Below are 26,338 nucleotides of genomic sequence, written 5' to 3'. Positions count from 1 at the left end.
TCATCCTGGATTTCACAAATCATCCCATCAAATTCTCCCTAAAATGAGTTATGTCCCTTCTCCCAAAACCTCCTCCAACTTACTAGTTAAAAGGTTTTTTTATACACATTATATGCACTTTTATACACATATATATTTATGCACTTTATAGACTGAACTCTTGATTCAAGAGTACGAAAATTCCGGATTATATCCTGCATCCTTGAACAATTTATTGATCACCTTTGTCCTCTAAGCTGGTGTAATAACTGCCAAGTCAATTTTCTCGTAATCTGACCTAACAGTGCTTGAACGCAAACCTCACCATTTTTCTGAAGACAAATTAGAGGGCTGATCAGCTTGAATCCCAAGGGAAACAAAAGCATGTTGCTCATTTTTAACAGAGTGGTGTTAGAGGAACATGCTCAGTCCGACTCATGCAGATTAACCATTGTTGTGAGTGTGTGTGTTCATTAAAAGGATGACAGATTCCCTCAGTGAGCTGAATACAGGATCAAAGCTTTACTCTAATCACACAGTGAATAATAATGAGAAACTGATCTGCAGCGCGCACACATGCGTACACGCTGGCATCCTCCGGCGGTGTGCATGCAGCTTCCATATGGGAGCGTTACATAACGGAGTCATCTTCACTACACAATAGCTTCATCTTATTCTTTTATTCCGGCCGTCACACCAGTCTCTCCCTCTCTCAGCAGGTGATTGATTATGCATATGTTCGACAAGCCCATGACTGAAATAATTCAGTCGAGGTTCACTGGAGAGCTAAACATTCAATGTAACTAGGAGAGGAAATTCATGAATACTTCACATAAATAATGCGAACACGCACACAAACAGCTGCTCCAAATCACTGAGAAGAGCAACATTACGGGTCTGTTTCAAAAACAAGTGAGTTGCCCTCTAATACAACATCAAATTGTCGTGAACAATTTGTGAACGAGTGAACGGGTCATTATCTGGCTCGGCTCGGTGTTCATCTTCAGTTCTCTCTTCACAGCAGTTCAGTCAGTGTACTGTTTGAGTAAATGAATTACTCCGGGATATTGGTTTGTTTGAACTCAGAGGGAGTGTCAGCCACATTAAAAAGGTTAACAGCTTAAGTAATTTGTGGATTAATGCGTATTGGAGATGCGAACAGTTTCAAACGATTCAGTTCGATTTGATGAACTGGTTCAAAAAGATCCGGTTACATCGAATAATTCGTGTGCGAAATGGATATGACAAACTGCTTTGTTTTGAACTGTCTCACAACAGAAACCTAAGAGAAGGTAATGCTGAATTAAGTCGTAGTTTTTGCTATTTTTGGACCAAAATGTATTTTCAATGCATCAAAAAATTCTAACTGACCCTCTGATGTCACATGGACTACTTTGAAGATGTTTTTATTACCTTTCTGTACATGGACAGTATACCGTACACACCGCTTCAATGGAGGGACTGAGAGCTCTCGGACTAAATCTAAAATATCTTAAACTGTGTTCCAAAAATAAACTGAGGTCTCACTGGTTTGGAACAACATGAGGGTAAGTTATCAATGACATAATTTTGCAAATTGGGCGAACAAACCCTTTAATAATATAATCAAACAGCAACAACAGAGAAATCACTCACTAGTCTTGATTGAATAGCTTTTGTAACTTTAAAGGGGGGGGTGAAATGCTCGTTTTCACTCAATATCCTGTTAATCTTGAGTACCTATAGAGTAGTACTGCATTTAGTTTTATTATATTCATAAGAGAAAGATAGTCTGTACCGATTTTTCCCGGAAAAACACGACCGGCTGGAGGTGTGACGTGTGGGCGGAGCTAAAGAATCACGAGCGCCAGTAAGCTTTTGCGTTGAGAGCGTTTGGAAGCTGTGACATTATCGTGAGGAAAAAAACATCCAAAACAAACCATGGCTAACAGTCAGATTTAGCCGTATATTTATGATCCAGAATCAGATCCCGAGGCTGAAACTGAACGAGAGCAGCAGCAGCAACGACTTGCTCCGAGCGGGGCTCGAGCCCGGGTCTCCGGCATGGGAGGCGGACGCACTAACAAGGAGGCAGAGATATTTTAAGCAGTTTTACTCACCGCCTGCGGTTCCAACACACGATTGTGACCCTTTTTCGTTGGGATTGCATCATCCTTAAGAAATAAACGATACGCAAATCCGGCGTCAAACTGGGCCTTGTTTGTAAAACAAGCATCTTCGAAATGCAGGGAACAAACAAAAACACTTGCACAACTCCGTCGATGCTCTGTAAAAATAAACTCTGTCCACTGGTCCCTTAATGCTGTTTCTCTTTTGGTAATCTGTGCAGGGTTGTCTTGCCCTGGCAACCAAAAACACACTCCTTTTGTGACATTTCGCGAAGCTCTTGCTCTGATCAGTGAACGTCCGTTGTGCTCTCAGTGCTCTGCTATACGGGAGCGCGCGCTCTTCCGGCAGACGTGCCCTTAGGACCCATATAAGGAAATTCCGCTCCATCTAACGTCACACAGAGCCATACTCGAAAAAACTTTCCGAAACTTGTGATAAACCGGAAGGAGTATTTTTGGAACAGAAATACTCCTTCAAATGTACAACTTAATTTTTGAAACTTTGTCCATGTTTAGCATGGGAATCCAACTCTTTAACAGTGTAAAAACCTCAGTATGCATGAAATAGCATTTCACCCCCCCTTTAACAAAGATTCATCTGTAATTTATACAGGCAAATATGCAATTCTGTTTTACATGTCATTACTTTATTCAATTTCTCTAACTAAAAACTAATGTTAGACCTACCTAAAAAAAAACCTGAAAATCACTTATTTTATTTGCATCTAAACTCAGCACATCAATCTAAATGGAGGCGGGGGTGGAGTTATGAGGTTTCATTGACAGTTGAGGATCCAATAGAGTTACAAGGTTTAGTCACAAGCTCCTGAATGCTTTTCATTGGTTAAATTTGTAAAACCCACAAACAGTCAATAAGGATGACCAATAGCACACACTAGTGTGCTGCGGCACAGTGGTTAGGAAACATTGCTCTACACAGGATTGTTTCTAGTAAGAGTTTGGGATTAGCATGATGCTAAGCTGTCATGCACAAAGCAGGGCACAATCAATGTGATGCTCTAAAAATAGCCAGATACTAGTCCATGTCATGATTTGGTTTGTGTAATGACTTACATTTGATTAATTAATCCAAACTAAGAAAATTTCGGTGACATTCAATGTTATTTTGTGTTCCGTTTTTATGACTGGATTCCGCAATTCCGTCCATGTTTTTGGCATTATGGTGGAATACTAATAAAACAGATGGCATGACCCAACAGACAAAGTTCTCAATCTAAATGTGGAGCTATAGCTTTAGCGGTTGTGTTTCAAAAGAAACAAATTTAAAGATGCAATGTTTCCAACAAGTTTTACCATGCAAACTGTATAACTGTGTGTTCACACGGCCAAGTCGCGCCGCGCCGCTCCTCGGCGCCAGCTTACATTGAAAATGAATGACTTCTGGCCGCTTTGACGCTCTCGACGCCGGCGGTGTGAACGCACAGTAACAGCTAAATCAGAGGACACAAATTAAAATAAGCTATAAAAAAATCCATACATACAAGAAAAAATATAAAATGCCCTAATTGACTAGAAAAAAGAACTTGTATCATTTTGCAAAGATATGACAGTGAGCAAATGATGAAGGTTTTTTACTCATCTTGCACAAACCATGATTCTTTAATGCCTGAGGATAAATCTAAATGTAATAACTTTCTTTGCTTCACCTTTTCTTTCTGCTGATGTAAACCAAGCCTGCACAGGCAGAGAAAAATGTCATTTCCCAGCCTTCTTTGTCTTGCTTTCTAGTACCAAGGTTCATTTTTCAGATCATCTACCTTTCCCTTGGAACTGTGACCTTGGTTTGCTCGCTGACAACTTCATGTCACTATTCTCCGTAAAGCTGCTTTGTATCTATTTCCATTCAAATTAAAAGTGCTGTACAAACAAATTCAATTAAAATCAAATTGCTTTTCATACTGGACACAATCGAGTCCCACCCTACATTATTTCCCACTGGTCAGTTTTACTCATATATATGTCTCATAATGGTTGCGGAGTTTATTGAGTTTATTAATTAAATATTAAGAATGAGATGAACGTTATTTTCCAGTAGGAAAGGAAGAGTGTGATATCACCATAATTTTCAGCATCCTCTTGCACAGCTGCCATAACAGGCCACCCTGAGCTGGGCAGAACGGAGCAGGACAGGGTGAAGTCGGATGACACAAAAAGCCTTTAGGATTACACCGGGCCCCTGGGGGCCACCATGGCCTGTGATCTTCCTGGACACATTAAGCCAGTCAAACCAGCTGTCCTAAGGAAATACTGTGAGAATTCAAACATACACACAGAGGCTTTGAAACTCAGCCTGTCTGTTTAATCAAGTAATCAATACCTGAACCAGAAGAGACCCTAAGGCTCATGTAGTCAGGTCTGAAATGAAAAATTCCAGTCAACATACGTCCTCTTAGATAGATGGTAGCTAAATGGCTGTTTAAACAAAGATATCTGTTACTATAATGATGTCAAGGCCAATGGACAATAACATTGTTTATTAAATGACAGCTGCAGATTTGTCATCTGTCACTTTAAATGGTCTTTAAAGTCGGTTGGATTTTGACTGGCTGCCAATATTTCTGTCATGCATCAGCTGTAAAAAATAAATCATTCTGAAAGTAGGCCTAATTCCAAAGAGATCCTTTCTCTTTCAGGATTATGAAAACTATAGTTATTGTCCTTGATGTAAACAAGAATTAAAACTACCAAATCTTGGGATACAGTGGTATTAAATGGGTCAAATGATGCTTTTTTTAGAGATCTTTATTTGGTGTATTTGGTATAACAATGTTAACGAATTAATGTTGAAAAAACACATTATTTTTCAAATACTGTACATTATTGTAATTCCTCTATGCCCCACCTCTCTCAAAGGCATAGTTTTCTACAAAGTCCCTTCTTCCGACAAGCGCAGTCTGCTCTGATTGGCCAGCTGACCCAGTATAGTTTGTTACTGGCTGAACACCGCAAGCACTTGTCGGAAATGTAACACCCCTTTCCATAATCGCAAGCTTCATCTTTCAAAATAAATGTAGTTAATATTGTCCTTAGTTTTACCATCAGTTCAAGCGACGAACAGTTAAGACAGCTGACTCCACTGTGATGTGATGTTGTCTCTCTCTCTCTCTCTTACACACACCTCATGAAGCACAAAACTCTGCATTTGAACAGTCAATACTCAACAGCAAATACTTATAACAAAACATACTTCCAGTAGCTGATTCAGAAGCGCTAGATTGTCGTAGCAAAGTCAGAATGACCTCCTCTCCTAGCTTCACGAAACGGTCATCCATAAAATGTGTTGCAGTTCTGTTGTAAGTAATCTTAAAGATTCCTAAATCCATCTACTTTCAGAAGGCCAAATAAAGTGCTTTTGTTTTCACCTAGATACACAGCATCTCCATGACATGACTGCTTCAACACCAACTGCAGTAACTGAAACCATGCCTTCTTTCTTTGCGTGAACAAGATCATAAGGGATCTTATCTATGCACAATCAGCTTGTAACACACCAAAGATCAACTTGAAATCACAACATATGCCAATACAACAAGTATTATTAAGTATTAAGTGATAACCAATATACGGGTGATTTAATTATAACATCATAAAAAATGTCTAAATAAAAAATATATATAAAAAGTGAATTTAATAATCACAAAAAAATGATATTGATTTTGATATTGATATTTGCGAAAGACTGCATTTAACAATTTTATTAAATGATTAGTGTTTTTAAAGATAAATTAGTGTTAGAGTGTTAGTCTAGATGATGACAAATGTGAAAATAATAAATGATCATAAATATCAAATATCCTTTTTCACATTACATTTTCACCAGTGACAGAATTATAATGTCTACATAAAAAAATAAAATGTGATTTTTGTGAATTAGTGAAAAGGTGAATTACAATAACTATTACAATTTGCTAAAGGCTATATTTAACAATTTCATGAAATTATTAGTTTTTTTAGATTAGCTTTGAGTGTTAGAGGACAAATTTAAAAAACAAAAAAACAAATTTGCAATGTTTAATCAAATAAAAATACATCAAACTACAATAACTAATATATATATATATATATATATATATATATATATTTTTACTATTTTAGCTATTTTTAATAACTAACCTTTTTCATTTATCAACAGATTAATCTAAAATTGATCAAACTAGGATGTGCAGATAAATAATTGTGCAGAAGTATCCCATTTAATGTTGTAGGCCTAGCTGTCTGAATATCTTTATGCTTTCTTTGGACAACCATATGTCAAGCCCCTCAAAGTGAGACAGACTGCCCTAATCCAAACCTGTAAACCCCCCTCCCACCCTCCTCCTCCTCCTATCAAAGTCAGACGTTCAGAGATGCACGCAGGAGCAACAGAACTATAATACAAAAGACTCTGCCTCACAAATATACACAAAAAAATGTGTGACATGCTGTTCTGTTTAATGAACAACTGAAACGTGATTCACACGCACACACAGATGTTTTGGTATGTTTCGCTAACCTCTGTGTGAGTGTTGATAGCATTTTCTCATGCCATAGCACATTCCAACCATGTCAAAGACTAAACAGCAGCTACAGCGATAGAAACCAGAGGAATTCAGTGCTGTCACCTACTCCAGTGTGTGTGTGCGTGTGCGTGTGTGTTTGACAGGGGTCATTGCAAGGGCATCATTTTATTTGCCATAATTGGTTTTTCAGTGACATTTGGCTGTTTCACGAAACGCTTTTAACCATTTCTCAACCATTCGTTTGCGAGCCGGTCTTGAACTGATACAGATATTAGCTGTTTTTTAGGTTCAGTGTTTGTTTGTGCGCTCACAGGATGTGGCTTTGGGAAAACAGATCTCATTCCCGCATTCCTCGGTCACCATAATGGCCTCACTATCGGCCAATCAGCATCCAGAACCAATTATGGCATTATGACCTCAAAATCTCCCTGGAGATAAACAAAAAAAAAAGCAAGACAAAGACAAGCAAGTCCATATTTTCACATGTAGGGAAGTTTCTCTGCTAGACACCTAAACAACACGTGCACAATTCTATATAAGGTGTCTTCCTGTGGGCTGTGAGTCAGCGCTGGTGCTTTATAAGAGAGCAAGACTAATATTTACAGTACAGGGAGGTCAGAGAATGTGTTTGTGCTGCAACTGTTTATATGAGCACTCACACACACACCCATTAGAATAATCACTTCCTATGGGTTTAATAATTAGATATGGTGGGGGTTTTGACATCACTTCCTGTTGAGGTGAGCGACAGGAAGTCCCAGAGGGTTAAATGAGCCTGTATAATTAACAATCTTCAGAATACTAGCTGCTTAGAGCAGAGCTTTTTTAAAATGCATTGGCATGCCATGTTATTTTCATAGTACCTCAACGTTTCATTTAACATGTTGCCTCAAATGATCATCTTGTTTTTCTAATTTTCTGTGAAAGTGTCATATGTACTGTACTTATATCTCAGGATACTGTATCTCATGTAGTGTGCTCTATTGTATAATCAGAAATTATGCATATAGAAAATTTGTATACATAGTACACATATGCAAAAAAGAAACAATAAAATGGTAGTTTGCTATTCCCAACAAAAAATGCCAAAAAAAATAACTTAGATTGTAATACATGTATGCAACTTATCCATCGGATTGCAAAAGCGAAAGCCTTCTGTAAATACTTTAAGGTGTAGTACACCCAAAAATGAAAATTCCAGTGTTTCCCAAACTTCATTCGGCAAGCTACAATATCAAGACAAAAAAACAAAGAAAAAAACAAAAACAGAGTGACTTATGAACACGTAATATGAGCAGCGAACGGAGTCAGAACAGCGATCGCGGAAGAGATCTCACAGGCAGCCGATATGATGATTTGAAAAATGAGCACATCACCCAACACTACTGAATAGTCTTTAGTTTTATCAGATTTATAAGACAGATACAACTGTACCACTTCCCCCCGAAAACAGTCAAACTCCTGGAGGCGTGCAATTGTTGTTTCCAACATTCTTCATACAGGTTTGGAACAATGTGCATTTTTTGGGGAACTATGACATAAACATGCCTTACGCAAATGTAGTTGTAATAAACCTCAGTAACATGCTATAAATGTGATTCTTTTTAAATTATTCAGATAGAAAAATAAACTGCCCATAAAAGACAAACATTTATGTGAATGCTCACTAGTGCTGGGCGGTTTGACCAAAAATTTATATCACTTTTTTTTTTTCAAAATTAAGCTGGTTTTCCGGTTTATGACGTTTTTTTTTTTGACGTTTGACGTTGGGTCTTTATTTTGATTTATGGCACTAAACTTTCAATAACTATGTCACATCCAACATAAAGTACCAAAAATGCTAGTGACATTTCAAAACACTCACGAAAAGCCATCGACAGAGGCATGAAAACACTGAATGCTCAAACCAATGTCAGTAAACTTAATCTAAACAAATTCACAAATTAGGAAACAGCATTTACCAATACTTACCTGAACAGTAAATCAGTTGTCCCTGCCTGTTTAATAACAGCTTTGTATTAAACTAACAGTCTAGGTCAAATGGGGAATAGAAAAATATAAAAATACAATGGAGATACAGAAAAATTAGAATGAAATGAAAAAAGCCGGCCCTGAGAGTGTTTTGGCCTGAAAACCCTTTGGTCGGTTATGTATGAGTGTGTGAGTGTTAATGGGCAGGCAATTATGAAACCTTGATGGGAAACTTTACAGTGAACGAGTGGCAGCACTACTGTTCTAAAATATCAGCATTAACACAATTTCAGCCTACACAGCTCTCAATGCCAACTTCCAACCACCTCCACTCTCTTTCTCATTGTCTGTCTCTCTTTCCTTTGGTGTCTCCCATTCCCTCTGTTATTCTGAACGCCCGTGGGCTGTATCTCACTCACTCATGTTTGTTTGATAACATCTTATCTTACTTTTATCCTAAGGTGGTTTTGCAAAGATCTAAAGATATTTTTTTATTCCAGTAGATAGTTTGTTTGAAATCTAGTTCATACAACTTCACTTCCTGACCCTCATGCCAAGCCAAGTGCAGTTCAGGGTGGCCAGAGTCTGGAAACTTATAAAAGTCTCTAAGTGCAGCCTGAAACGGCAGACAAGATTTTGGGAGCTGATATGGAATGGAGCAGGGGGTGGGGCTAAAGCACAGTGGGTGGGGCCTAGAATGTGGGCAGAGTGGCCAAGAACTCAGCACGGGAAGAACCCACATGAGAATCGAGCCAATTCCAGCAAATTCCTATTCAATGACAACAAGAACGAACCATCTCCGTGACAATTAGGGCAAATCAGGGCAGCCCGTCTGGAGGAAGCATGTTTCTGACATTAGGATTTCCAATGGGACCATTTAAAGAGAAGCACACTGTGATCACGATGGCAAAGATGTCTTGGTGATGACATCATGTATGATATCACCCTCTATTATTAAGCCTAATATTCTCACTGTGGATTAACATATCATAAAACACGCCAGTAAATCACAATTAGGTCCTGAGGTGATATGACAGGCAGATGGTGCAAGTTATCCACCAAAGACACACACACACACGTAAACAGATCCTGTATCAGTGTATAAAAGACACCCGCTTGACTCACCGAGTTTCAAGTCAACACCAAATGAAAAGGCATCATCAGAGTTCAGAAAGGTTTTTTGGAGATGGTTTTCACAGACCCTGCCAGGATTAGCTGCACACTTCATTCAGTGTATCCTTGAATGAACTGGCACCTTGTTGCTATGGGAACTGCTGATGCTATTGTCATGATGTCATTTAGTCTAAATCTCAAAGTTCTATGACATATATCCTATCACCACTGTGGAACTGATCACACACCTGAATCCCAATTCACATGCTTCAACATACTATGGATGAGAAGAGTAATCGACTATTAAAACACCATTAGAACTGCAAAAATGGATTTTACTCGGCACATCTGCCTGCTGCAGGCAACAATAAAATGTACTTTCCTAATTAATCCCTCCCTAGACCTTGCTCTTCCAAATGAATATGTTGAATGGCACCCAATTGTGGTACAGAGGAAATGCAATGATCTTCCAAGTGGCAGTATTTCTGTATTTTCAGTATTTCATTTTTTTTTTTTATTGGGAGTCCTGTATCCACAGGATGAAATAAATACTTGTTACAAGCCCAATGCATGTACTTTTCTTAACAGTCATGGGTATTTTTCATGGGTAATTACCAAATATCTTGTTTATGCACACTTTCCTTCTTTATTGTTTGTTGCTCAAAAGAAAAAAAAAAAAAATCGGAATCGGACAGTTTGCTTGTAAAAAAATCGTTATCGGAATCGGCCATGAAAATGCCGTTAAAAACAATAAGATAAACACAAACTGTCCATATAATCTAAATTGTTGCAGAATGCTGGAGAAGAATGAACTTACAGGGGTTTGACAGAGACGTGACAGTATGCGGAAACTTACTGTAAATAACCAACAAATATATCACTCCGCCAGCGGCACTAACTTCAGCTGCAAACACTGTACTGGGAACAACACCGCCGTTTCAAGCCCGGTTTACACTGCCTTTCTCCACAGAGCTGCTTCGGATGATATTCACACTTTATTGCGTGTTGTACACACACCAGGGATGGAAATTAACTCTTTTGTCCACCGGCCGGGTGAAACAGTATGCTATTTTTATTTACCCACAACGGTAGCTGGTAGGTAAAGCGAGTTTACCCGCCACAACACAAAATCACCCGCATTTGGCTGGTGGCGGGTGCGAATTTCCATCCCAGGTGTGTGTGTAAATAAATGTTTTTGAAAGCAAGAACACACTCTAAGAAATTGAGCCACAGTCAGGTAAACCCCCTAATCACTCTGGTCTTGAAAAAATTATAATTCTTTCATCATTTATTCACCCTCATGCTACTCCAAACATGGAAGACCATTTTCAAAAAACAAAATTAAGAGTTTTTTTTAATGATAGCCGGGAGATTTGAATATCAATGACTATCTTCATTTGTGTTCTGGGAGTCTTATGGGTTTGTAAATAAAGACTCAAATAAAGAAATAAAGAGAGATTTTTCATTTTTGAGTGAACTACCTTTTTAATACTGACTTGTTGACCAGATGTTCAGGCATGCCAGTAACTTTTCATTCTGAAAACACAAAGTCTTGCTCATCCCTATTATCCTCTGATTTATGACAAGGAAGTAAATATTATTACTAACAGCATCACACCAGCTAACAGCTACTGACTTCTGGAAAGCGAAAGAGATGCATACAAATGAAATCCTGCTCTGCACAATAAAGCGTCATTAAACTTGAACTTGCAAGAGAGTCATCCCACTCTGGGAGTGTTTGGGCACAGGGCTAGTAGAGGTGTATATTTAAACCTGTCTGGCTGAAACTAGAGATTGTGTGTGTCTCATACCAAACACCTGAGGCAAAAAGATCCCACAGTTCCCTGTCTATCTGTCCGACTCACGCCAGCTGCAGACTCATCACACAACAAACACCTTTTTTGTCATCAAGTGTGTCACACACACCACCTGTTATTTTACAAATGCACTAATGGCATTTTCACACGCAACTGCAACAGGTATTTGGGTGTAAGCATTTTGTTTGTGTACAGGAATTGCATGTGTTTGAATTGTATAATAGCACTGATATGTTGGCTTTGCATGTCTGTAATGACTCTCACACATCAAACTGTTGGTTTCTAGTAGGAGTTTGTTCTTGACCATCAAATCCACTTCCATTTGACATCAGTGCTTTTTCGTTGTCAATGTGAATGCCACTAACGGGTTGGGTTAAATTAGCCAGAGTTGAGATGAAGGGATGACTGTGTCTTGTTAATCCAATCTGATCTTTGCTCAACACCCTGTTCTCAGTCAGGTCCTGATCTGATTCAGTGTCCTCACTCTGTGAACATAATCTCATACACACACACACACACGCTCCTCCCCAGGGTGCCCATCACACCTGTTTCCTAGAGCTCAAATCCTTCCCTAACCAAATCACAACCCACTGACAACTAACCTATTCACTGAAACACAAAACTACACTTAAAGCCTGTGGATCGACTCCAGAAAATCTCACGAAAAGAAAACAAGCTTCTTAATTAGATTTTTCTATAACCTCTGCCACGGCCTCACAAAAAAAAATCCCCATGGTAACCACAGTTTCCATTAAACTACTAAAGAGATTTTTAAAGGAGAAGACTAGTTCACCAAAAAATTTAAATTTGCTTAAAATGTGTTCACCTGGCTTCAGGCCATTCAAGATGTAGAGGAGTTTGTTACTCCATCAGATTTGGAGAAAGGATTACATCACTTGCTCATCAGTGGATCCTCTGCAGTGAATGGGTGGACTCTCATTCTGATGGCACCCATTCACTGCAGAGGATCTACTGGTGAGCAAGTAATTCTCCAAATCTGTTCAGATGAAAAAACTAAATCATCTACATCCTGGATGGCCCGAGGATGAGCAAAACCTCAGCAAATTTTCATTTTTGGGTGAACAATTCCTTTAAAACTTCGGTAACTAGCTATAAGCAAAAATATCTGATAACCAAGGAGGAACACACATACAACAGTAATTAAATACAAAAAAAAATATCAGATTAAAATAAATTTATTTTACACAACATTTATTCAAGATTCACTCAAAAATAAAAATATGCACATAACATTAACTAAAAAATAACACCCCTATGATTCAAGCATATCCAGGCTCACCGCCTTTTCACTGCCAGTGCCCTTCAGATACCAATACTGCAATTCATGTTCATCAAGTCATAAGCACTGGAAAATGAAATTATGCATGTATGGTTATTAATAACAACACATAAATTACACAGCCATAATGTGTGAGCTCAAATTGACATTCTTATCTATAAACTATTTGGCAGTGAATATGAAAATGACAAATCATCCGATCCATATTGATGACAACTGAGAAGACATGGTGTCCCATTTCTGAAATATATTTTCTTTACAGTTTCTGAAGTGAAAGTTGATCTCTCTCTCACACACACACACACACACACACAGACATAACAGAATCCTGACAGAAACACTGAGGAATTCTCCAGAACCGACGTCAAGTCTTCTCAGGTTTTCCTTCACGGACTTTCCAGAGAAAACAACACTTTATCTTCTAGCTGAATGATTTGGCGTTAATGACAGTTTATCCTTTCCACGCAGTAATCACTCCTGAAGCTGTTACGCGCCACAATCAGAAATACGTTACACCGCGTAACGTTACTGACGCTCCGAGACGCGTTCTGATTCAGTTTAACCGTTTAACCACCACAGGACAGACGTTTTATGGCCCTTCACAAATGTTTAACACCTTAAACTGAAAATAAACCTGGTTTTAAACAACCAAAGCTGAGCGTCACCGTCACGCGTCTCTCCTTGTTTATAAACGCCATACGCACGCGTTGATGCGTCTCGCGGAGCGCCGCGTGGATCTTTCTGTGAAACTCCGTACGAACTTTCTGCTCTTACCTTCAGCGGACGACAACGCTCTCCTCATTAACCCGTGTGCGCCATCGTAATCCAGATATCGCTGAAGTGTCGTTAAACTGAACGCTGGCTCTGATGGATAGTTTGATCGGGAGAAATATGTGATCACACGTCCACGGTACACCGCTCCGTTAACACTAACAGGCTCGAGCTTAACTGCACGGGGGCGCGCAGAGGGCAGGGCGCTGTGGACGCGCACTTCGTGTTGGAATGTCGGAAACGCGCTTTGCTCCAAGCCAGATTTGCTGTTTTTCCTCGTTGAAATTTGAAGAACATTGATAATCATGATTAAAATCAAAACCGTACAATATTTTTAGAAATGGGAAATGCATCTTATTATTAAGGAGAGATTTGCAGTATTTTATTTAGAATATTTTTAAATAACATTTAATACAAAGTACGTGCTAATTAAAAAATAAAGCATTTAATGTGTCAATACAGACCCAGTTTTGCATAAACTGTGGTTCATATTTGTGTTGTCCCCGTAGAGAAAGTCGCGATGAGACGTCACGATCTTAACCCCGCCCACAAGTTACATTTTCATTTCAGGGGCCAAAATGCAGGACCAACCTCTTAATTTGTACAGTAGGCGCCTACATATATAATTTTTTTCAATTTAAATTCTTTTTACATTACAATTTTCTATCGTCAATGCAACCAACAAAAAGTTTATGATCCTTGCATGTTTTTATCATTACAGACGACATATTAACTGTACATAACTGTGCATTCTTTACAAATGAACACAACTGTAATGAGTTTTGAAGCCAAAAGTATAAAGCCAAACATAGGCTATAAATGAACTACACAACATTAATTTCAGTGTCACCACCATTAAGCTCACATCGACTCTTTCTGTCTTGATTTAAAAACGTTGTAGTATAAAACATGAGAATATCTTGAGCTTGTGTTCAACACAGACCTTATTTCTGGCAAACTCCTGTTAATAAAACTCAGTGACTTTAGGATGACGGAACTTGAAATGCTAAAATACTAACTTGTTTGGGTTTTGGCCTGGAACAATTCATAATCTCTGAAGTCCTCAAGGTAAAGCGCAATAAGTAAATACTTGTAGACCGAGAACAGTACAACATGACTGTAAAACCACATACCATGTGCATGATTATGAAGTGAATGACAGAAACTTCCACATAAGGGCTCAAATCCCCCTACAGACTCATTATGAGTTTGTAAATTCTAAACAGTTAGAAAACAGATCTTTCTGAGAGGTGCATCATGGGTTGTTTCCAACCTAATGTCTATAGATAACATCAGAAAACACATTTACAGTAATGGGAAACTTCTGATGAAAGCATGCAACATATCTTGATTTTAGAAACCTCAGTGTAATCTTGCTGCATTTCGGTAGAGATCTGTTGAACGAATGCTTCTATATTCAAACCATTCCATGCGTCTGGCTGCTATATGCTTTTCATCGTTATAAAAGAGAGGAGCGTGAACATTACGTTCTTCTTTAGTATCGCACAAAAGGAAAGAAAGGCATAAATTATTCCTGAAAAGCCAATAGCTATTTCTCTTTTGCGTCAGCTGAAACTCATGCATAAACCATCACTACAATATTAATCTAACACATATCTGACCGTAGCTCTTCATGATACATCGCAATGCAATCTGAGAAATATTTTATTCCAGAAACCACAATTTATAGCAGAATATTGAAGAATGACAATGACAGAAGTAGACCTTCATCAGTGCGGAAACGCAGGAAAATCCTATTCCCCCATGACAGGACCAAGCTGATTCAGAGAGAGTGTTGCTGAGCTCAGTGTGTGTGGGTTATTGGTTTGTGTGACTCCATTGTCTGCGGGTCCAGGGTGGATGTTCAGTATAAGAGACAGGAAATGAGCTCCACATCTCATGACTCACACACGCCACATCCTAATCCTGACGGACCCCCTCTCCTCTCCTCCTTTCTCCTCTCCTCTCTGATATGTTGTTTCTCTCATTTGAGGAAATGAAAAACATCTCTAGGGACAAAAGGGAGTCTCATTTTATGATTTGATTATGAGTTCTTCTATTTTTTAAAAGCATGTTCAGTTTTTTCCCTTCCAATCTCAATGAATTAAAAGCATTCATCTTAAAAAAAGAGATGCAAAAAATATTATAAAAAGTTGTCTATACAACTATATTCAAAGTGTCCTGAAAACATACAATAGCACTGATGAAAATGTCATTTTTTTCAGTGGTAATCACTAAGTCAGTAAGTTTAGTACTTTAGGAACTATTTCACAAGTGAATCATTTGAACTGGTTTTGTGATTATTTGACTCACTGACAGGATCCATTTCAAAATAATGAGCTGTTCACAAAATGTAACTTTTGTTCCTTTTTTTAATTGATTTATGTATTATTACTTTCATTTCGCTTTATTTTAGACAGTGAAGGACACAAGGTTTAAAAGGAAGTTAGGTCATCTGAACTTTCTGTGCAGTGGATGACACAAACTTTATTCCTGACAGATGATAGGAAGTCCTGCTGTCTGACAGGAAATAGACATGGCAACACAGGAAATTACACATGTCCCAGAATTGCCAGTGCAGATGTAAACTGCAAATTCTGAGATACAAACTCAGAATTAATATATAATGGCAAAGAAGTCAATTGAGAGTTTGTATCTAGCAAGTATGACCTTTTCCCTCACAACTGCAAGAAAAAAAAAAGAAAAAAAAGTTGGAATTGTTAAATAAGAGTTGCAGTTCCAAACTGAATCATGTCACTACACAGCCTTTTTTCCAGTTGTTTTAACAGCAGAATTGCAAATGGTTTCATTTTTGAAGTTCATAATCATTGATAACATTATTATCCTGTTCATTACTTTGAATCTGCTTCGAAAGCAGTCTGTATTGCATTAAGGTAGCTTGACTATTTTATACAGCAATCTTGCATTAAATAAAAACAACAGTCACCGTATCTCACCCCAGACATCCGTTTTATTCATGTAAAAAAGCCTTAATTAATTCACACCTGGCTTACAGCTGTTCAGTACCGGCCTTGCAGAGTGTGTGCAGTTCAGCAGACTGTCTGTGCTGAGAACTAGAACACCGCTGTCCCGGAAGGAACAAAATCTAATTAATTAATAGCAACCATCCAGCAAACGAGCCGAAGCAGAGAGGGAATCAGACACTCATCAATGTCTTCATACATCTGCTTTATTGAATTCTTCAAATGTCAAGAACATACAGGGAATCCAGAACTCCGGCACAAAGACACAAGCTACAGATGAACCTGCCTCTCTTCACACAAATACAACATTTTCACTTTCTTACGTAACATGAAAGAAACGACAAGTATAAAATTGAGCTTAAAATCAAAATAACATGTACCCATGCAGAGGAAATTGCTAAAATAATGTTGCATTTTTTGTTGTTGAATGCATGACAAACGTGAACTGCTAAATAAAAGATTAAAATAAGCAGATAAAAACAGCATTGTAAAAAAATAAATAATAGGACACAATTACTGCTCGACACAAGAAGTGGTCATAGCAGTGTAGGAGGGGCTACTGCACGAGGGGCGGGGCCTCTCAATTACCTGTGGGTGAATCAGAGCAGTGCATTGTAACACTCTGGTTAATATTCACATAAAAAAGCAGGAAAAGTGTGGTGTGCAGCTTACCTGTCGAGGCGGTTGACCACATCCCTGACGGTGCTGATCAGGTGCTGGTGCTCCTGTGGGTTGGACAGAATGATGTCGTGAAGCTTCTTCATGTAGGAGCCGATGGAATCGAGTGTGGGCGTCTCGCCGCTGCCTGAAGGCACATGGGAAGGACAGTCAGGGAAAGTACACCACATTTGCACTTTTATTGTCATTGCATAGCACTATTCTATTTGAATTCCTATTTCTGTTTCTAAGGATTTTACCATTACATCTGAACAACAGATCAAACATCTTTCTAGTGAGTTGTTTTTAGAATTTAGGATCACAAAGCTTGTATAAATCACACAAATATAATGAAGAAGCGTGTTTGAAAATAAAACAAAGGTATATGTTGGAACCATGAACAAAGCAAACATTGACAGGTTTATTTTTAGTTGAAAAGATTATGTTGAAAATGTATTTTATTTATAATACCTCAGATTTTTTTTTTTTTTCAGAAAGGAGGCTTTAATGTTACAAAAGATTTCCATTTCAAATAAATGCTGTTCTTTTGAACTTTCCACTGATCAGAGAATCCTGAAAAAATAAATGCATCTTGGTTTCTATAAAAATATGCAGCACTGTTTAAATGAACCCAGCTGGCTAGAGGTTTTTGCAGTGAACTCTGGGAGTGTGTGTGTGTGTGTTACCGGGCAGGGGGACGGCAGAGAAGCTGTGTGTGAGGGCCGAGCGCAGGGTGTCCAGGTGCTGCTGCAGGAGGCCGTTTCGTGTGCGTTCCTGCTGCACGTCTCCTTCCAGACGCTCCACGGCAGAATGCATGCTCTCCACATGCTTCTGCAGCGCTGCGTTGCGCTCTTCATACTCCATATTGGTCTTCCTCAGCTGCCGCAGTTCAGCCTCACGTGCTGGAACACACACAATCAATGAACGTGTATCACACCGTTCCAGACAGACTCACATTCAGCAGCACTCTGCTCTCACCTTTACTGTGATTCAGAAACTCTTCAGTGAAGATGGGAATGTCAAACACAGAGCGATCCTTTATCTCCAGATCCTTCTGAGAGACAGACAGAAGGTTGTTCAGTCTGAAATCACTGCTCAAACTGCCATAGATGGTCAGATAGACCTCTTCTGCACCACAGAATTACAACGGCCGTCCTCTGCTGCTTGCAAGTCTGTTTATTAAATATTCTGGCTAAATTGATCATATTCCAGCTATCAATAACAATCATTTAACACAAATTTGATCATATTTAAAAAAAAAAGAAAATTTACATTAAAATATAAATTAAAAAATCTAGGAACATTAATAAAATAAGTCAAGAGTTTTTCATGACTGTGTAAGATTTTATTTCTGAATTTTGTTATTACTTTATATGACTTTCCAGTAGTTTGTGGTTAACAGATATAGACATTTAAATACTTTAATTATATATATATATATATATATATATATATATATATATATATATATATATATATATATATATATATATATATATATACATACACACACACACACACACACATATTTATGTTTTCTTTTGAGTTTTTCACTACTTAATTTTCATGACTTTTCCAGTAGTTTGAAATGGAATAATTAATAAGATAGCTAACTAAATATTTCAGAAAATAAAAAAGTAGTTATATTCCAATTGTTTTTAATTGCTTTATTAAGATTTTATTCATTTCTGTGGATTTTGTAGTCATTTTCTAGCAGCTTATGATTACTTGATTTTTTAAAAATTTTTAGCTAATTAAATACTTTAGCCTTATTTTATTACGTTATTATATTTTATTTTACATTATTATATTTATTCAAATATATAAAACTACAAAATTTGACAAGATAATGAATATAGTTAGTCATGAGTTTTCCACGACTGTTTAAGATTCTATTTTCCATTACTTTTCCAGTCTTTGCAAAAATGCCAAATTAAATATTTTAGAATAATACAAAACATACATAGTATAAACAGATGTTGACTAAAGCGTTTAGGACTTTATCATATTTTTTCCATAACATTTCCAGACAAAATTATGTTAATTCCAGATTTTCTATGACCCGAGAAAAAAAAAGGTGCAGATTCTGTGTGGGCCTCAGGGTCGATATTTTACCTCATGAAGTGATTCACCAGGCGCCTGCCTTCCAGCATCTGATAAAGAGAGTGAGAGAGGAATTTTAGATTAAACAAGTGATTTGTGATGCTCTTCATTTCTATTTTGAGTTACTGTGTAGCACCACCCTCTGTGAAACCTCATTGGTCCAAAATCCTGCTCGGCACTACTTTATAGTCTAAATCACATGTGCTCAGATTGCCTGGAGCTGTCCCTCTTTTCTGCAGCTTCGTCTAAATTCACCTGCCAACAGTTATTTTGCACTGTGTCTTAGATCGTCTGTGTTCGCACCTCCTCTGTGCCTCTTTCCTTTTTGTTTCTCTTGCACCTTCCTGCTGAAGTGTTTATAGGCTTCAGTCTTCTGATACTGCTCCAGTTCTCTCATGTAGCGCTCCTTATCTTTGTCCGCTTCATCCAGATACCGCTGAGACAGAATGAGACAGAGAGCGATGTCAGTCTCTACAGAGGTATTCAACTTTATTTTTAAACACCAAAAGTGTGGAATTATTAAGATATTTCCATGTTTGTGAAAGAACTCTCTTATACTGACCAAAGCAAAAATATATATGTAAAAATAGTAATGTTGTGGAATATTATTACAATTTAAAAGAACTGCTTTCTATTTGAATAGTATATGTGTATGTGTCTCCGGACCTGTTTCTCTTCCGGAGGCAGTTTGCTCCACTCATTCCCGAGCATCCTGGTGATCTCTGGGAAAGGCACGTCTGGTCTTTCCGCCCTCAGCTGCTCGCGGCGCTCGTTCATGAAGCGCACGTATCCTGTCAAGGGGGCTTTGGGAGCGTTACTGTCCTTAAGTGGCTTCTTCCTCCTCCTGCCTTTGGTCCAGCTGCTCCTGCGAGGTTTCTGCCAGAAACAGCATTCACTGATTCATTAACACCGCTCGACCTGTGCAAACACAGAGCGGGCTCAACGATCACATGATCTACTCACCTCATCTCCATTGCGCTGGCTGCTGTTGTCTGTGTTGGCCCCCGGTGACCCACTCTGCTCCTCCATGACCTCTGACCTTTAGATTCACATATAGAAGTGATGTAAAAATAGAAGATGATTGGATTCAGCATGTAAAAAATAAATCAAAGCTCAAATTTACATGTGCAACATTTGATTGTATTTGATTATCATATTTGATTACATTTCAGTTATGTTTATTAACTTTAAGAACATGTATATATATATATATATATATATATATAAAATACTTTTTTTATCTTATATTTTCATGCTTTAATACACACACACACACATAAATAAAATGTATTAATATAAATAAAACCTCTACATAAATATATAAATCAACAAAATTCACTAATACATAAAAAAATAAACATATATAAAATACAAACTAAGTATATAATAGAACGCACACACACACACACACACACACATATATATATATATATATATATATATATATATTCTTACTTCTGTCAGTAAGTTTGTTTTGTTGTGTAATGTACTTTCATTTAATAATTGGTATTAACATGGTTTTATGAATACAGTACCATTAATACCTTATTTTTGGATATGTAACTTACCATGGCCTTCTTATTACTGGTTATCGATATGTTAACGTTAATAATTATTTGAAATACTATTGTAAATTCATATAATAATAATAATTTTGGCACCGTAGTATTCCCATACAATCATTACACTATAGCACAACCACGTCGCTTTCTTTGGCAAAGAAGATTGTAAAAACTCATTATCTACCGAAGCATTACAGTCGTTCAAAACCTGCCCGACATCAATCATCTCACCTGTGGTTTGATCTCAGGCTGTAATCGGGTATAAAATCGCGTCTTTAATGTGTTTATTTCAGGAATTTTAGAGAGGAAAAATATTCCGAGCCAAAACAATACAGGGAGCCGGCTGACGTCATCATCACGCGGCGACAGGAAGCTCTCCCTCATGCGCTCTCAGTACTCGCAGCTCCCCGATCTCTCTCTCCTCATCATCACGATCTTCATCCTAACCTTCATCATCGCCTGCTCCGCCTCAATGAATGAGCTTTATCGCGGGCGATGGAGCGCTTCTGGAGGTTAGACGGATTTGGATCATGCTATGGTTTGGATAGATTAATGGAGTGTTGCTACCCCCCGATGGCCACCAGCTGCAAGTGCAACCGACACAACGACTTAATTTTCTTTCAACTTTTTTTTTATTTATAAAAAATTGGAATGAGTACTAATACACAACAACATTATATATATTGTAATAATTTAATATTTTAATATTGTCAAAAAATTATTTAGTAATGCAAAAAAGGGATAAGCTCTACTTTTCTACATCTGACCAATCCAAAACAATTTTATAACCATTACGCCCCGCCCACTTTGTAACTCTTCTGTTTTGTTGTTGCTGCTCTACCGATTTAATTTCTTTGTCGCACTGCCATCTACTGGCCATATGTTGATCATGTTCATCGATTATTATTTTCAATTGGTTCCTGTTCTGTAATCATACTTTTTTGGGGTTTATATTGGATTAAGTATATATATTTTCATGTACTTATATATTTAGTTATTTATTAATTTAATGTTCTATTTAAGTATAAATAAATATATTTGATATAAATATATCTATTTGCTAGAGGCAGCCCTTCTTTTTTCACACATGTTCATCTAAGCTGTTATTTGAAGACTGTCAGATCACTTTCACACTCCGACTCTCTCTTCACAGCAGGTCTAAAGGAAGCTAAAGTGTTGAAGGAAGGTGTGAATTACAGTTGACTGTGTATGTGCTGAGGGTAAAGACAATTCATGTTTCCATAAACACTTTCCATTATGTCTGAAAGAATTACAGACAGTCTGAAAATGTGCTGAAGGCTGTAATTAATCCATGTGGTCTGAGGGATCAGTTTCATGTCCATATAAATGATATCACAGTGACATATAGTCTTTCTGCTGCTGCTCAGGCCTGAGGGCTTGGGAAATGTGAACATCATTTCATGAAGTTAATGAGGTGACCCTTTGCCTGACATGGAGGCATGTTTTTGTTGTTTATTATCGTCTTGGAAGAATAAGGTAGCTGCGTTTACAGCCAAGATTCTGGAGTAGTTTGGCATCCGGATGAAGATTTTACTTCATCCTGTAAAAGGAACAGAGCACCGGAATTGTAAATAATAATAATAATAAAAAATAAATAAAATAAAAATAAACTGAAAGAATAAAAAAAAAAAAAAAAAATTCAAATGTATCCTTAAATAAAAAATAAAAAGTAAAGTAAAATAAAATAAATAAAAACTTAAACTGTTAAATTATAACAACAACAATATTTAAATGAAATTAAAAATAATAAAACAATGTAAAAATACATGTAGTAATAAATAATAAATGTAATATTAACTGAAATGAATTTTCAATCAAATTAACTTTATCAAATTGAAATATTAAATTATATTAACAACTTATATGAAAACGTATTAAATTAATATTATTAAAATATGTTATAAAATATGTTTATCAATTAAACATTTTGTGTATAAAATAAAAAAACATTAAGACTTAAAAAGATGCATATTAATATTTCATATTTTTAAGAATACACTATATAACATTACATTACATTACAAAATCATACATACAATAATAATAATAATAAAATAAAATGAAATAATATATATATATATATATATATATATATATATATATATATATATATATATATATATATATATATATATATATATATATATATATATATACACACACACACACACACACACACACACACACAAACACACACACACACACATATATGTCTCATGAGCCCCTAGTGCAGAACCCTAATGATCTGTAGGGGACAGTGGTGAGCTGCTTGACAAATAATCACGTGATTTGTTTTTTCACAATGTGAAAATTAAGTCAGTTTATTGATCAGTTACAGCAATTTCACGAGCTATCAGCTTGCAATATCATTAATCTGAACTCTGCCGATAAGAAGTTGCTACAGAAGTTTCACACAATATACATTTTATATGAATTGATTATTGTTATTTTGCCAGTTACAGCAGATCAATGCCAGAGATTGTGGGTGTCTCTGGAGTCACCCTGCACCAGATAGACCCCTGATGGATTGTGAAAATTGCTGATAATCAACCTCCAGCCTCTCCAGTGTTAAACTCCAGAAAAACAGATTCACCCCCAATGCTTCATAGTTCATGTCATTCTGAACCATTGTGACTTTATCAGGGTGAACTATTCCTATAGACTCTTAAGAAGTCTAGTTGTGCAGGTGAGTGTCTGTCTGTTAGTCAGATGAGGTTTAGGTAAGCAGATCTGGGGCAGAATCTCTCTCTGCATGTCTCTTTGTGATGTGTGTATCTCTCTTTACCCGTCTTCCTGACAGCTCTTTGACAGTAGTTTGAGTCTGTTGGCTCACGCTGAGCCAAAAAACCTCTGTCTGCCTCTGTTTAATGTCTGTTCACTATTTCACCTTATAAAAGAAGTGCATTAAATACATTAACCTTGAGCTCAGGAAACAGAACAAGACAGGAAATCTATTGAAACAAGTATCCCAGTAAGATCGCATGCGGTCTGTAGAAAAACTGTAATTGATTTTGGGCAAATCAGTATTTTTCAAAAATCCTACTAAACCCAAACTTCAAAAAAATAATTTATGCTTTTTTGAATTATTATATTAGTATTTGCCTTTATAAAACTTCCCATCACTTTGCTAAGCAGTCGCTATAGTGGTTGCTACTAGGGTATTCATTAGTCAGTATGATAACCATAAATATAAGCAATATTAATTGTAAGTTTGCATTTCAAAGTGCAGTGGTGAGAAGATTCGATGAGACTCTGCCTTTAGCATTTAACTCATTCATGCTGTCCTGAAGAATGAAACACAGTGACACAAAAGAGTATAAATATATTGCACAAGAGCATGAGAAGTTACCGCAAGGTGTGTCATCTGCTCTCCACACCACCAGGAAGTCCCAGCTGTCTGCCAGATTGCAGGATTTGCCTGGAAAATATTTACCCTTCCACTCATCATACATTCGGCAAAAGCCACGTGACTGAGAACATTTAACAAGTGGAGCGCAGAGAGACAGAGATCTGCTTCAGTGTGATATTGATCTGTAGCTCTGACACTTTAGTGTGAGGAATGATCCTGAAAGAGTGTGTGAGTGTGTTTGGTAAAGCGCTATGATCCTTTTTCAGGACGGGAAACAGCTTTCAGAAACAGTCCTGCTTTTTACAGTTGTACTCGTGTCACCTATACTTGTACATTTACATAATTTATTGTTTAAGGTTTTACATTTGCCAAAAATTGCATTTTTTATATTAAAAACAATCAAGAAAGCCCTGCTCAGAAGATTCGGGCCTAACAGGTGCTGGTTTAAGGCCTTGGTTGGTAGGGAACACCAAACAGCTGAACAGTAACTAAATAAAACATTGCATTTTTGAGATCTGCCATGTTACCCAAGGTTCTGCTAGACACTGTAGAAAGCCTTACATTAAAAGCTTCTTAGCTGGAGGTCAGTTTGTTTTCTTTATAATTTCCCCTGGTAGCTGATATAACTGTGCATGATTCATCGGTGCATGTCATTCTAAAAGAAAAAACTGTGTTGTTTTTAAACTCGTCCATCAAAATGAAGTAACTTTCTCTGCCTCAAGTTAATATTGAGTGCCTTACGTACACTTAGGAACAAATTTGAGGAAATGATTAAAAACACTTATAAAGAGAGTTACTTGTTATCCTAAATTAATATGAAACCACAAACTCTATTTAGCCTAATAAATGAAAGTTTGTATGAACAAATGGGATGAATGAACAGTTAAAAGATTCACTCATAACTTATTTTGTTCATGAATTATTCAGTATTGAATGAACCAGTTCAGTGAATGATTCACATAACAATGTTACTTGAAGAAAGAGTCAGTAAAAATCCTCACCAGTAATCAGGGTTATTAACCAAAACTAATGCCATAAAAAACATTTTCTTTACTTGAAATAAATTAATCATAAACAACAACAACAACGAAACAAAACAAAACAAAACAAAACAAAAGAACAAAAAAAAAAGGTTTTTAGTTAATTAAAACTAAAACTGAAACTAAAACTAAAACCATAAAAAATAATTTTCATTACTTAAAATAAAAATTAACTAAAACAAAATTTTATATTTCCATTTTAATTTTAATTTAATTTAAGTAGAAAATAAAAAATGATTTAAATAATAAAATTTTAATTTCATTAAATAATTAAAGGGGGGGTGAAATGCTCGTTTTCACTCAATATCCTGTTAATCTTGAGTACCTATAGAGTAGTACTGAATCCTTCATATCTCCAAAAAGTCTTTGGTTTTATTATATTCATAAGAGAAAGATAGTCTGTACCGATTTTTCCCGGAAAAACACGACCGGCTGGAGGCGTGACATGTGGGCGGAGCTAAAGAATCATGAGCGCCAGTAGGCTTTTGCGTTGAGAGCGTTTGGAAGCTGTGACATTATCGTGAGGAAAAAACATCCAAAACAAACCATGGCTAACAGTCAGATTCAGCGTATATTTATGATCCAGAATCAGATCCAGAGGCTGAAATTTAACAAGAGCAGCAGCAACAACGACTACAACAGGACGTCTCTATGTGGTATGTGCTGAAACTGTATATATTTGCTTAGCGGTTTTGGAAAATGACTAAGTTCCACTTTGTCGTCTTTTTTTTTTTTTTTTTTTTTTTTTAAGGTGTACATGTGGAAAGTGCAGTTTGATGACAACATCGCATGTTGTTTACTTGATGTGCTTACGCGCCGATAGCTAAGTTAACAACACAGAGATATTTGAAGCAGTTTTACTCACCGCCTGCGGTTCCAACACACAATCGTGACCCTTTTTCGTTGGGACTGCATTATCCTTAAGAAATAAACGATGTGCAAATCCGGCGTCAAACTGGGCCTTGTTTGTAAAACAAGCATCTTCGAAATGCAGGGAACAAACAAAAACACTTGTACAACTCCGTCGATGCTCTGTAAAAATG

General features: G+C 37.0%; 2 protein-coding genes across 4 annotated transcripts in view; both read right to left on the bottom strand.

The window, feature by feature from the left end:
- LOC113066675 (inactive tyrosine-protein kinase PEAK1-like) overlaps window positions 1-13,745 on the bottom strand; it is a 32,634-nt gene extending 18,889 nt beyond the window's left edge. Inside the window, exon 1 of the mRNA XM_026238626.1 lies at window positions 13,583-13,745. The gene's annotated coding sequence lies outside the window, so the exon portion shown is untranslated. The remainder of the gene's footprint in view (window positions 1-13,582) is intronic.
- Window positions 13,746-16,532: 2,787 nt separating this feature from the next.
- LOC113066674 (high mobility group protein 20A-like) lies at window positions 16,533-21,404 on the bottom strand. 3 transcript variants are annotated; one of them, XM_026238622.1, is made up of 9 exons: window positions 21,117-21,404; window positions 20,287-20,362; window positions 19,990-20,199; window positions 19,627-19,759; window positions 19,336-19,373; window positions 18,199-18,274; window positions 17,907-18,122; window positions 17,236-17,368; window positions 16,533-17,151 (listed from the first exon to the last, which is right to left on the bottom strand). In XM_026238622.1, the coding sequence occupies exons 2-9, from the start codon at window positions 20,350-20,352 to the stop codon at window positions 17,148-17,150; spliced, it is 876 nt and encodes a 291-aa protein (XP_026094407.1). In that variant the 5' UTR covers window positions 20,353-20,362; window positions 21,117-21,404; the 3' UTR covers window positions 16,533-17,147. The 3 variants fall into 3 exon arrangements, with proteins under 3 accessions (XP_026094407.1, XP_026094410.1, XP_026094408.1); XM_026238625.1 differs by having other exon boundaries at window positions 18,199-18,271; XM_026238623.1 differs by lacking the exon at window positions 16,533-17,151 and having other exon boundaries at window positions 17,232-17,368.
- Between the last annotated feature and the right edge of the window lie 4,934 nt (window positions 21,405-26,338).

The sequence above is a fragment of the Carassius auratus genome, chromosome 50 (assembly GCF_003368295.1).
Source record: "Carassius auratus strain Wakin chromosome 50, ASM336829v1, whole genome shotgun sequence".
In the NCBI taxonomy this organism is placed as follows: domain Eukaryota; kingdom Metazoa; phylum Chordata; class Actinopteri; order Cypriniformes; family Cyprinidae; genus Carassius; species Carassius auratus.
This window is presented reverse-complemented; position numbering and strand designations above follow the sequence as displayed.